The 14,349-nt window shown below is 39.2% G+C and overlaps 1 protein-coding gene across 1 annotated transcript; it reads right to left on the minus strand.

Moving 5' to 3' along the window:
• Nucleotides 1–708: 708 nt before the first annotated feature.
• LOC137865877 (histamine H3 receptor-like) lies at nucleotides 709–5,147 on the minus strand. The gene is made up of 3 exons (XM_068701423.1): nucleotides 4,797–5,147; nucleotides 4,040–4,206; nucleotides 709–1,602 (listed from the first exon to the last, which is right to left on the minus strand). Exons 1-3 carry the CDS (start codon nucleotides 5,041–5,043, stop codon nucleotides 850–852), a joined length of 1,167 nt encoding a protein of 388 aa, XP_068557524.1. The 5' UTR covers nucleotides 5,044–5,147; the 3' UTR covers nucleotides 709–849.
• Nucleotides 5,148–14,349: the final 9,202 nt, after the last annotated feature.

A 14,349-nucleotide genomic window follows, 5' to 3' on the forward strand; every position in this document is an offset into this window, starting at 1 on the left:
GTGGCACACAAGTATACATGCATCTGCTGATCACAGTAAAATGATTTTTGGCATTGTTTGTAAACAGATTACTTCTCTATCTTACATAAAAGCAAATACTTTCTGTAAAACAAACTGAGAAATAATCTTTACTTTTTTTTTTACTTTTGTTTGTGTTGTTTTTCTATAGTACAGCAAAGAAGACATGTTTTTGTTTTTTTTACATGAGATGATAAATGTGCAGACAATGTACTCAGTGTGCGGAGGAATGTAATCCTTTACTAATCTTTTGTATAACAATGTGCCCCAAAAAGAACACATTTATACTTCATGGCACTTTTTCTTTTCATCTCTGTGCTTCTGTAATAGCATCACTGGTAAACCTTCTAACAGCAGAGGGTGATAGTGATCTGTTTTACTGAATGTCACAGTGAGTGCAACACACACCTTTTTAAGAACATAAATCCTCAATATATATACAATCAAGATACAAGCTGCATAACATATCGAACTAGACATCATAATTGATGGATTGCTAGCCAGCCTGCACATATTCAAGACAAATCTTGAACTTGTATGTGAAAACTGTTGATGTATTCACTTTCAGACAGGAAAATGATTTTTCTGCCTATGATGGATGTTTAACACAAGCTTTAGATTTGAACACAGCAAACTGTAAATAACATCATACTAAACCTTGTACATCCAAACACTGAAAAGCTTTTGGAAACAATTAATTATGGTATTCGTGACTAACTGCGATGCACAGTTTAGCTTCATCTGATGACACTGTGTAATTTATGGGTCGGATTTGAAAGATTTCCATCCACAGTTTTGGCACATTGTTCATCAGGCTTTTATATCTGCTTGTTAATGGCCAGTGCGAAGGACAACTGATAGGGGAGTAGTATGCCGCCTAGGGCAGAGAATCTTGCTGAAGGCCCTGCGGAAGCTACTGTGGCAGAGCGGGTACAGGAATGGGTTAATAGCAGAGTTGAGCCACAGGAGCCAGAAGGTGACCTCGTACCAGTGATGCTGGATGCACCGCCCTCTGCAGGCAGCACGGATGATCATCAGTAGGGTGTACGGTGCCCAGCAGATGGCAAACACACACACTATGATGGCCAGGGACTTAGCAATTTTCTTATCCCTGGACAGACGGCTAGGATGGGCAGCCCTGCTGGTTGAGGGATCTAGTTTACTCAAACTGGGAGAGGAGGTCTGGGAGTTGATGGAGCCTCTTACAGCCAGATTCATCCCAAACCCACAGTTGTGGGACAGGGGGATACCTTTCCCCTGGGCAGAGGCAGGTTCGCTCAATCGAAGGTGGAGCTGGGCCTCCCTGCTGTGGAGCCTCCTCCTGCGTATACTGAGGTAAATGCTGAGGTTGAAGAAAGCCACAGAGATGAAAGGAGAGAAGAACTCCAGCATGGAGGCACTCAGCAGGAAGTACCAAGAGTAATAGAACTCTGCAAAGCACTCATCCTTTGGCACGCGTCTTTTGCCCACCACCAGTTCCCAGAATATGATAGCTGGGCCATACAGGATAAAGGCTAGCACCCAGACAGCAATCATCTTGACTACGGCTTGGTGTGTCATGCCCTGTCTGGCACGGTAACTTACCTGCAAATATAAGCAGAAATCACAAAATGTACTGAGTGATACTGTCAGTGTGGGGTCACTCAATTGTATCTGCAGTTTTCTGCATGCTACCATTAGTGTAGAAATAGACCAAAATGACAAGCTTATTCTCATAAAGTCTACTATCTTTAGCCATAAAAAGGTAGGTGATGTTCATTTAACAGCAGTGGTGGAAGAGATATTCAGATTCATAAGAGCAATAACAGTGTAAAAATAGTGCATTGCAAATAGAAATACAGCTAAATGTTACGTACATGTTTTAAACCTATGCAAAGTATTACAAGTAAAGATATAATGCAGACGGAAAGGCCCCTGTTAGTGTTATATTATCATATGTTCTAAAATTGGATCGTCATTAGTGATGCATTTTGTTAGCAGCATTTTAATGTTGCAGCTGGTTGGGATGGAGATAAATTTCAGTATTTTACATACTGTTGTGTAGTTTAATCTCTAACATTGTATCGTATTTTATGAGCTGATTACATGTTTTACGTAAAATATATATATCTTGAAAGCAACTAGTGGTGTTATTATAACTGCCAAATGGAATAGAAAGTAACAAAAAGTGTTCTCTCTGCTTGAGAAGTGCTCAAGCAGAGTACACTCACCTTAAAAACTGTAGTGCAGTATTTTGATTTACTAAAATACAACACTGATTTCCTTGTACTAATATCCAGCACAATGGCACAATGAATAAAGAGGCCATCTGTCAGCCAGAAGCCATAGCTTTAAACCATGTTCACAAAAACCAACCAGTGAAACCCTTCAAAACTGAGAATTTCATCAAGCTAATAACATTTAAAACATATAATATGCAGCTTTGGACAGACACATAATGACATCTTTGTGAAATCGCAGAACATGTTGGGGGACAAACAGAACATGTGAACTTTCCAACATCCTGACATCATGCACTGCAGAAAAAATGTGTGTGAATGAGTGTATGTCAATGAGGCACTTCTCGTGACCACTCAATTAGTGTCACATCCTATGTCCGCATCCACATTCTTGTTCAGCGGGCAACATACCTCTCCAGCTGCTCTGCCCCTGTTCTGAATGACAAGAAATAAACCGCAGTCCTTCAAAGAACACGGAAAATGTTTGTATAAATTAATTGGTATACAGTGATTCAACATGGTGATTCTTTTCCCTGGTTCATGTTGTGTTGTTGAATTTGACGGAGAGGAATCATGTGTGCTCAAAATTCCAATCTAAAACTTTGCATATTTTTTTAAAGCTTCTAGGGATTGACTTTAGCCCGTTCTTATAATCCTAAATTACACAATCAATGGGATATTTTCTAATACTGTGCAGTTAGCATTTTGTTAATGTGCTGACATTTCATCTAACTGCCAAATATATGCATGTAATCTGACTCCATTTTTTTCAAAAGACAACTTTGTCCTGTGGCTGTTGACGATCCTTTGTCTTTCAATGTTCAGAGAGAAATGCTTTTAGGAAAAAGCTGCTTGGCAGCCAGTGGCCTGCTTCAGCTGCGATTGATCTCTCCAGGTTGGCAGGACCATGGCACGGAGGAGGATCTCTATGATCAAAGCAAGCTAATTAAAGAAGGGTCTCTCTCACTCTCTCTCTCTCTCTCTGGTGTTATTTGTATTCGCTGCTCTGATGTTAAGTGTTTGCTTGTGAAAGGAGACAGAACACATCTCTTTGTCTGCCATGCCGAACTTCATCCCACCTTTGAGTTAACACACGTGTGTGTAGGATACAGTCAGTTGGCTAATGCACAGACAAGGACGGGGTCAATGGGCCTAAGAGCTGCAGAGGTTTGGAAATGTATGATAACTACTGGATCCAAATAGAAAAGGGACATAATTGATGCTGTACAATTGTATTTCAGAAAAACAAAGCAGTGGAACATAGTTGCCCAGACATCGATGAAATTATTAGAATCTGCTAAAGTGGAAGTTAAATGTATTTAAGTTTTGTCATCAATACCACAATATTGATCCTCCGAAAGCACAGTCTGTCCCAAAGTCAAAATGTGACTTCTTTTTTTTTTTATCTTGGTCATGGGGAAGGGCTATAATTAGAGGTGGCACTGGGCCTGAATGGGTCAGGAATGATTAACCTCTGCAGATGGGCACATCTGGGAGAATGAGGCGGCACTGCCACTAGCAATAACCTGGGAGACTCACCGGTCAGAAATCAAGCCACAGACACGGGCAGTGAACATTTGTGTGGCTACAAAGGAAAAGGGCTCTTCAACTTTTAACATTATATCTTTAAACTGTTCACTCAAATGTGAAAAATAAAGTTATTTCTGTTTTATTTGTATTTGATAATGACAGCATTTTAGATTACAAATGTGGCAAGCCACTGTGCTATGAGTCGCACTTCTAAATTCACTTTGTTAGTGCTGTGTGCATTACAGATGTGAGGCACAGGTTGATCCACTCACTGCTCTGGTGACTGACAGGAAGCGGTCGTAGCTGATGAGGACGATGTTGAAGACAGATGCTGAACAGAGCAGGTAGTCCATGACCAGCCACAGCTTGCACAGTCCTCGGCCCAGTGTCCACCTGCCTGTCAGGATGTAAGGCATGTAGACCGGGATGCAGAATGCCCCTACAGAAACACAGTTGTTGGGAAAGGAATCAGAAAGCAAGGCTACACAGGACATTTTCAGTAATGCACACCCATAAATGCGAAATAGAACTTGAACGCAAGGAGGGTGACAAAGTGATGAGTGAGTGTGAAAGAGCAGATCTTGATATAGCCATATTAAAGAAAGAAATGTATCAAGCTCTCTAAATAAATATATATATATATATACGTATATATATATACGTGTATATATATATATAATATATATATATATATATATATACATATATACGCATATATATATATATATATATATATATATATATATATATATATATATATTATTTATTTATTTATATATATATTGTTGGTCCCATCAATGCAGCTGCTTAATTCATGAGTGTAGACTTTAAATACTCTACTTGGTAGCACACTACTAGAGTAACGAGGGATTGACAGGCAGATACAGGAGCATCAAATATATTCCAAAACTTCCACTGTCATATATACCAGCATGGATGCATATATCACAGCACATCACCGTCTTCATGACAGAGCTACCACATACTTTATATTCCAGGGTATAATACAAAGACTAAGGTTGGACTTACCTACAAGGAAATCTGATATTGCCAAATTCAGGAAGTAGTAATTACATTGTGTTCTCAAACTCTTGTCCACTTTAAAGGCCAAAATGACCAGTGCGTTGCCCAACACTATCACAACGACCAAAGTCACCATCATCACCATCAAAATGACAAAAACGGGTCCTGAAGACACGAAGCTGCTCTGGACTCTAGTTGAGGTGTTGTCAAAATAGTACCGACTAGAGTTGGAATCAGTTTGTTCCTCCGACATGGTCCTGATGTGATGATCAACGATGCTCCCGTTATATCCTCAAACGCCACAGAGCTGGAAATAATAAGCCAGCAACAGGTGGCAGGCGAAGGGACTCTGCATTCAACACCCCCATGCATGCTCTAAAAGCTTCGCTTTCCTGTTCAGACTGAGCACAGTGTGCAGGAAAATCCACGAGAGAGCGCACAGCGCCTTTCCCAAAACGCTGCCTGGACACTTGATGAATTACGCGTTTGCCAGCAGTGACGCTTCGCTGTAGAGACATCGCTTCTCAAGGCAAATAATTGCTTTTGTCATCGTACACTGTATGACTTTAAAGTAATATCGCGATCCGTACAGTCGATATGGTGAAGTGGCACGGTGAGGTTAAGAGATAGAAACAGAAATGTTTGGTTATCTTATAGGGAATTAACAGGAATTAGTTGCCGTATCCAATAGCATCCTGCAATTTGTTCAACGGAAATAGGTTTTTAAAGCTCATGATGAAACCTGAAAGCTATTTTTATAATGTACTTTTAGATAATTATACTGACGTCAAAGAGTCATTTTCTTGCTCTCTCCCTATCCCCCCCATATTTTCATGCTGTGGATCACCAGTTTGGTAAACTGAGTTTAGAAATTATTCATAGAAACTTCCTGTTTGACTCACAGCCTACTAACTGTTTGTTGTTGCCTCAAATGACCATGCCTGGGTGTGCAGAGAGTGCGTGGACATGGAAAAGCATGATACAATCAAACTGTGATGACCCTTACCGAATCCCACACTGGACAGAGTATTAAGAACATTACCTTACATTACCTGCTGTATGAACAAACAATGAAACGTGCATATTACTCTTTGTATTTTATTTGTTCTTTATTGGCATATTGGAACAGCTTCCATTGTCTGTGAAAATTGTTGAAGGCTTTTGTATTCATCAAAATTCACACTTTTGACATTCAGCAACAGCTTCAGGTTGTACATAATTGTTTTAGAGACATTTCCCTCCAAATAAATCTCATATATTCTCCTTTTCCCTCCCATCCTGCCACCAGCCAGTACCTTCAATCTGAATGACAAGAAAATGCTGTGCAAGCCAGCAACAGTCTGATAGCCAGATGCTAATGGAAGGCACACAGGTCTCTCACTGAAGCTCAAATCAACAGGCCTTGTGAGATTAACAGTTTTACCAGTCACAGTTAAATAGTTAGCATTCTCGCCAGTAGCAACTGAAAAAAACCTTCATGCATCTGTTTAGATACTTGTGGGTGTAAAACCTCCCAGGAGCACACAGTGGAGGAAGCTGTACGCCTTATTTGCATTCAGATACTATCCTGCCAGTCCCACAGCTGTGGTCCAAGAGAAAAGAGAAACACTACAGAACAGTAGAAGTGACTGAAGGAGCCCAGCTTGAATTACTGTTATTTTCCCACAAATGGAGCCACCACAATCTCTCAGTGTTAGTCACGTCACAGTTGCAACACAGGAACCAGTGGAGGCAAAGCATAGTTTTCCATTCAGACTTCTCACCAGTGTTCACAATAAGCTCAATTCAAATAAAATCAGCTCTTTAGAAATTTGACCATAACTGCTTTTGCAGATCCTCTTAATTAGGTGGTTGGCTATCTTTATTGTCAGTTTTGATAAAAGAGAAATGATTGAGTGCTTCATCATGTGAGAAATGTGTTATAATGATCATACAGTGTATGTGATTCTCACCTTGTAGCTGATAGAAATGTGTCTTTTTAAAGACAAAAATGTTGATATTTCTACATTTAGTAATGGTTGTTTTAAGGCAGTTTAGGGAATGTTTCAAATGCTGCATATGAACTTACTGTGCTCAAGTTATAGACAGTATGATTAACTGCTCTCCTTTTAAAGAATGACAAGACAAATACATTTTTATACAGATCTCAAATCCTGTTGAATTGTAACGCTCATATCCATAGATTTTTTCCTTAGAGTCCAACCTGTTCATCCACTATTCAGGTAGTTTTCTGGCTACCTATACAAATGCTAGTGATAGTGAAATACCCATTACTGACAAATGTCGTTTATAACAAAGGTACAGAGACAACATGGAAAATAGCGGCGCGTCGTCATGGAAACTAATGCACATATAAGATATATAGACCAGTGCTGTACTATTGCTGATGTGCTCTGCCATTAGGTCATGGGGTGCCAATTAAAAAAATTAAATAAAAAAAGTTACAACATTGACATTAATATTGCTCTTGAATTGTATTTGCCTCTACCATATTGGAAATATTATATTCCCAATAATAAATAATAAATGCCATAACAAAACGACCATGCTGGTGTCTAAACCCAACATTAATATTACATCATTACTGCAAAGGTCATGGTTAAGGTGTTCTTGATACCACACTGAGTGGTACACTGAAATATTGGGAGCAGTATCTCCACAGCTCAAGGTGTATTTATTTCAATATAATTATGCTTTGCCGGTATAAGATATGGTAAACTACTGCATGCATATTAAACAGAATGCAATGAAAGTGTGTCAGGGAAGCAATGAATTTGGCAGGTGCACTGTTGCTGGATTTGGAAATACAAGTGTGGCGACTCATCTGAAAATGGAGGGCACTCAGAAACAAAGCAGTGCCACAGAGGGTACACAGAGGCTCTAGTGTTGCTGATTATACTGTGCCCTGCTGTGGCTCTCCATTACTCTAGTACTCAAGTGTTTGTGTTTGGATGCTGGGCTGGAGTACTGATGCTATCATACTGTAACAGTGTGCCTATCCACAGTAATCACAGCTTAAATTAAATTATGACATGTACAGTGCACATCTCGATTCTCCCTTTAGACCTCAGTGGGGGCTTTGGAGGAGTCCATCCAAGGCCATATTCATCATTCATTGTAAAGTATGTTGCAGTTTACAAATTGGTAGTACAGATTGTCTTCATATTGGAGCTAGATACCACCATTATATGGCATTGTATTGTAAACCTGTCAATAATTAGGTTTTACGGTTTAGAAATGGATATATTTGCTTGACTAGAGCTAAACACAAAACTGAAAACACTAGTCCTGACTAAAAAATGCAATTTGTTGAGGTTAAAAACACACAAAATCGAAAAGCTTTTTTCAATCGTGATCCTTGTCACAAAGAGAAGGTAAAGTGACAGATAGTCAAAGTCAGGCAAGACAAGTTAAAAACAAATTTAAGATTGATTATTTAACAACCATTGATATTAATGACCAAGTAACAAGGAACTGCATTCTTTAGAATTTTCTTAGTGACACCTAACTTGGCTGATTGGATAACAACTCACAAAAAATGTGCAAAAAAAAAAAAAAAGCAGACAAAAACACTCTGATTCACATACTGTACATGAGCTTAACTATCTGACTATACTTCATTTATACAATTATTCTTTCCACGAGTCCTTTAGAATTTGATTTTGATCATTTTGGTCACAAAGTTTTCCTCAAAATGTAATACTGCATCCATCAGGAACAGGGACAATGTCCCTATGATGTAAGAGGAAGAAAATTACTTTTTGAAAAGCATACTCCCACTGTTGAACAGGCAGGATTGCATCAATATGCTGGGTATTGCCATTAGAACATAACAGAAACATCCCTTGGTAGTCTCCGTCTCCACATCACATCAGTGCTGTCACAGTTTACATAACTAAGTGCTAATCACTAATGAGAGAGCTGAACTCATATAGTTGGATGGCTTCACAGCCTCACAGTCTGTTTGGCAGAGCTGCTTCCGAGATGAAGGGTGCTGGCATTTACCTTCTGCTGTAGATCCACAGAAGCTCATTGAAATGCTGTGGGTGTGCCTCAGTGACAGCATTTTTACTTGTTGAATTTTTCATTTCATTTTCAAAAGCTCCAAGCAGGGTAATCCATGTATCACTGTACCCTGCCCTCATATTAAAAAAAAGCAAGTCATCATTGTAATCATCATGTGCAGTAATTATATTAATTGTCATATGTGATCAGTCCTGGTTGCAAATATAATATAGATTTTATATTCCTTTTCAATGCTCACTTACGCCTTGATGGATACAGCGCTGGTGGTGTAGCTATACATTTTGGTTATTGTGATGTAAATATGAAATATTAAAACAAGCATTCAGAATGCTTTGAAATTAGGTTATTTACTTAAATTTCCTTGCTAAAGGTGAACAGACAAATAAGAGGTAATCTATTCAAAAATAGTGTCACATCTAGTCTGTATTTTCAAGGTGCTAACACAGCAATTACTTTACAATGATATTCCTCATGAATATAAATGCTTTGTATCAATGCTATTGACAAGAACCCTGTGAGAATAATAGCTTAGCCTGATGATCCACTGGGGTTCATTCAAAGAGGAGGCAATGCTTTTGAGAGATGAGTCATAGTTGAAGTGAGAGTTTCTGTATTATAGGAGCTCTATAAGGATTTCAGAGGAATGACTGAGAGATTGCCTCAACACGGCTCTTGACATGAGGAGTAACGGGTGGCCGCTACACTCCTATAACAACGCTGTTGGTCGGTGATGGCGTTATCAGCTGTAACCGTCGTATGAGCGCAGTGCAGAGCGGCGGCCATTAGCTAGCCAGTAAGACACACAAACGTGGACTCACAAGCACTAAAAGGCGCACGCGGCCAAACTGTCTATCTAAGAAAGCACAGAGGAGCTTGGATAACAACTCACAGAGGGAGAGCGAGAGGCCACACCTTGATCATTCTTAGTGGTTCATAAGAGTTGGCGACCTTATGTAATTACAGCGAGGCTCCACCCAACTTCAGCATGAGTCTAATTAGTGGAAACACCTATGGGTGTGCAGGGTGTTTAAAGATATGGCACAACAAAAATAACCAGTAATGTCAAACTGTACATCATATCATGCTGAACATTTAATGGCAGCACAATTACATACTGTGTATCAGACCTGCAGCAGACTCTTATACTGCAAAGTGCTGTCGGCCTTCTCTGCAATCATCTTTTCTTGTATGTGCATAGAATTCAGCTTAGAAGAACTCATACGACACACACAAGAAGAAGCATTAGAACTGGCGAATCTTACTTTGATTTTAATGGTGTGTTGTGCACCACAGGTAAGCACTCAGCATGTTGGACTCAAGGAGAGAGAAGGACTATTGATCCGTGGTTAGTGGGCGAACCGTCTACTGAGCTGTACAACATGAAATAAAATGGAACCAGAAGTGATTCACTGGCCATTAACTTCCACATATGTTTTACAACTAGGCCCGAAAAAAGCACACAACATGTCAAAAGAAGAACAAACTCATCAGACCTGATTCCTTTGAAGACAATCACGTTATGCAGTCAAATACGCCTCTCCTATTCAGACAGCTCTATGTGAAGGAAATCATCGCTGTACTACTTTCCCCTACCTTTCCCTCACTCGCTGTCTCTCTCGCTGCCTGTCCCTAAAATGTCCCCGCTGGGGATTCTATCTCCTGGTTCCTTTTGAAGCAGTGGCCTCTCTTTGCCTCCATTATCTTGTAATTTGTGAGGGATTACGCTCTGGAGCACACGCAGTCCACCCCGTTGCTTAAGAACTGTGACAGCTTACAATAATTGCCATGCTAATTAGCGAGAACTAGCCCAGTGCGCTTCTTTCCCTCACCAGACCTGATTTGATGAATATGCTTTGATTAATGTCTGCAGCAGTGTTTCCATAACTTCCCACTCTTTATAATTAAATATATAACCAATAATACGGGCTGACTAATATATGTTGATAAATAAATGTAGAGGCTACTGCTCTGAAGAACAAAGAGAGAAAACTGCCAGTGAGAAGTTGGACCACGAGGAAGCAATTATTGCAATAAGACCAATACCTTTTTTTTAGTTGATGGCAAATTAAATTGAAAAAATCATTAGCAAACTACAAAGTCCCATAATGTCTCTTGTTTAATAACTTTATAGTCCACGATTTATCCCTATTTGATTTATGTTGTTTGTTCAAATACAAACCCTTCCAATCATCAAAATCTCTGTTTGCTGCAAAAAACTATTTGTAACATTGACAACTTTCACAAACTCTAACGAGGCCTCTGTTTCACTTTTCAGGAAACTGAACATTCTTTCAATATGACATATATATATTCATGAGATATGTGTGTTCATATATATATATATATATATATATATATATATATATATATATATATGTTATCATTTTGTCTTTTTTAGTATTCTTTGTTTATCTCCTTAAACTAAGGGTAGGTCGTTGTAGAAGTCTGTGGCTTCTTCTTGACCTCTTCTGACACATGCAGTGAGCTTATGTGTGTGCAAAAAAAAAAAAAAAGAAGAAAAACACACATCCCTGGAGTGTGACGTGAATCATGATCAGCTAATGGCTTGAAAAGACCAACTTTCACCCTTAATGCATTTCTCCATTGATATTAGCAGGCAGTCCTTTCTATCAACAGCATTATAGCTGTATGTAAAGCCTGGCACTAATTAGAACCAACAACCAGATATGTTCACTAAAATTTAAAAGGAAGCTCCGAAGTCTATTTTCTTCCCCAGGCATTGTGCGTCCACATGACCTTGTCTGTGTAAATAAATTACAGAGCTAAGACTGAGCACATTTTGTCCTTAATAGACGTATAGTATTATAAAATCACAATGATTAATTGAACCGCCAAGGCCAAACATTGCTGTTTTCGTCAATGAGTGCTTTTGGCAAAACCATCACCTCTACATTTTTAGTAGTGAATGTCGGGCCTGGTTGACAAAATTGTGAAAACACTTTATGAATAACTACTTACACATTGAATTAACTATACATTACATTTGCAAACATATATTTGCTACAAAGATGGTTGTTGTTTGTTTAGTTTTGTCTTTGTCAGAGCAGTTTGTCTTTGTTTGACATAATTTACCAGACCTGTTACCCTTAATTCCTTATGTGTTCTGACAGATGCATCTACAATTTAGGTACCACTGTGTTGGCCTGTTTTGAGCTCTGTTGGTTCTCATGAGACTTTATCAACTCACATAGACCTGATTTACAGACTTCTTTTCCTCTTTCTTTTTCTGCTGTTACTATCCAAACTCAATCCGCTGCGGCATTGTGCGGAAAAGTGATTTAGTTGCTTCAGCATTTAAGTCCTATCCCATGGGGTGTTTATCTTATTTTGTCCATCCCTTGCATCTCTACGGGGTATTATCCTGGTCTATCATCGAGGTTCCTGATCAACAAAGCCCCTCAAATCTCTCTTCTCACAGGTGCTTACTCATCTTTGAAGTCCTCGCTGACACCTACTGTACTTTTATTATAGTATGACGTCCCATCACCCTCTCTGCCAGATGCACCTTCCTCAGGGTACATAACTGCTTGAAGTAAGAAGGGCCTTCAAAGCCACACACTCAGAAATGACCTTTGGTACCACAAAAATGTCTGAAGCTACAGTTCTACATAGAGCCCAAAGTATCCAGAACGAATGACTTTCCAAACACAAGTAAGGTGCAATTAGGGTAGAGGGTTCAAATGTGGATGCGATGTGCGGGACATAATCTGAGAATAAATAAACACAGCTCTAACCTGTACTGACATTACCTGGTGCAGCATTTACTTTCATCTAGTGTACAAAAGAATAATTAGGTTTTAGTGAAGAGTTCTTCAACACCGTAAAGTCAAGACCAACAAAATTCCTAATCCCGTTATGCAATATGTAATGACACGTGAGAGTATTTAATTTCTAATGTAGCTGAAATGTGGACAAAATTGGAAAAATATTTTCAAGGGACCAAAGAGGAAGTGTATTGTATATGGTTATGATACAGTAGGCTACCATTATTTATTAGGATATGAGTTGATTGTCTCCTGAATGGTAAAGGTAGCCCAAAATTATCACAACCCACTCATGCATTTTTTTTTTACCAGCCCAATTAAATAAAAAAATTAAAAAGTAGTCCACTTGTGATCCATTTGCCCATTGATATTGAAAATAATAATAATACTTTTTTAATAATTTTTTTATTGCTGTATAGTATTTGTTTGCGGGCTTGCTTGTTTGTAGTTGAGGGGGACACTGAACTATCTGAGGGGTATATATATATATATATATATATATATATATATATATATATATATATATATATATATATATATAGTCCCTGCTCACCTCTTCAGCGGCTGCCTGGTCACGTGATGTCCACCAACGGTTGTCAGCTGGTTGACATGATCAGATTTCGGCTGTGCAGTTTTGAGTCCCTCGACTCTGGCTGGATAGTTGGGTCAAGTAAGAGTTGAAAATCCTTACCTCTAAGTCTGAAGTTGTTATCTCATTTCAGTCAATGTTAGTTAGCAAACTAAGTTAATTAGCTACTCAGTTAGTGTTTCGTCCCTTTGGGAATGTTGTGTTGTCGGTTTTGAAATCACTTTCTCCTCTACACTCAAGCTAAAAGAACGAAATAGGACAAGCTAACATTCAGGTAAATACTAGCAAACATTTAGCTAAATTCGTTCCGAAAGACTTCACGTCAATATACAACCGAAGCTATATATTCACCTTCACTTGTTGTATTTGTCTCCGTCTAATGATACGCTTGTTGTCCCCAGTATATCTTGGACAGGCATTTGCATTCGCTTTATTACTGGTCTAAAGGAAGTGAAGTGGTTATGGAGGCATACACACTTGAGACAAAGCTTTTACTCAGTGCTAAAGAGGGAAACTGTGCTGATATTCAGAGGCTCCTTGAGTCGAGAATCAACCAAAGCAGCTCTCTCAACATCAACTGCAGATGTAAGTGAAGAGAAGACGCCATTACGCGCCGACTTGCATGACCTCAGGTGTGCGCGAGGAGAGCTCTCATGTTCCTTTCTGTCCCCGTAGCGAAGTCTAAAGCCATCTCGGGATGGACCCCCCTCCATCTGGCCTGTTACTTTGGACACAGGGATGCTGTGGAGGAGTTACTCAAGGTGACAGTTGTTCATTATTACTCTGTGTATGTCCAGTGTATTTGCAGCCAAATTTGCTGAACACATTTTTGCAGGCAGGTGCAGATGCAAATTTGCAGAATAACATGGGTGACACACCTCTACACAAAGCAGCCTGTACTGGAAGAAAGGTAAAAAACAAACAAACACCAAACCATTCCTTCCTCGCTCATTTAGGCCTATTATAATGAATGACAGTTGCTGTTTGCGTTCAAGCTTTTTGTCTGCCAAACTAATTTCAGCTGCAGTCACTTTCACAGACTCCACCAAATATTTCCCATTGACGCTTTTGATTGATGACAGTTGATGGTCAGATTTTTATTGTTTCCTTGCTTAAGGAGATTGTTTTGTTGCTGCTGCGGTACGACGCCTGTTCCAAC

The sequence above is a fragment of the Cebidichthys violaceus genome, unplaced genomic scaffold, assembly GCF_023349555.1.
Source record: "Cebidichthys violaceus isolate CVI_PGR_0920_01 unplaced genomic scaffold, fCebVio1.0.p SCAF_8, whole genome shotgun sequence".
In the NCBI taxonomy this organism is placed as follows: domain Eukaryota; kingdom Metazoa; phylum Chordata; class Actinopteri; order Perciformes; family Stichaeidae; genus Cebidichthys; species Cebidichthys violaceus.

Excerpts from the sequence above, each read along its gene's own strand:
- LOC137865877 (XM_068701423.1), bottom strand. The coding sequence starts at position 5,043 with ATGTCGGAGGAACAAACTGATTCCAACTCTAGTCGGTACTATTTTGAC. Across the intron at positions 4,207-4,796 it reads AATATCAGATTTCCTTGTAG|GGGCATTCTGCATCCCGGTC; the intron begins GTAAGTCCAACC and ends GTGTTTCTGTAG. Across the intron at positions 1,603-4,039 it reads TCCTGTCAGTCACCAGAGCA|GTAAGTTACCGTGCCAGACA; the intron begins GTGAGTGGATCA and ends TTATATTTGCAG.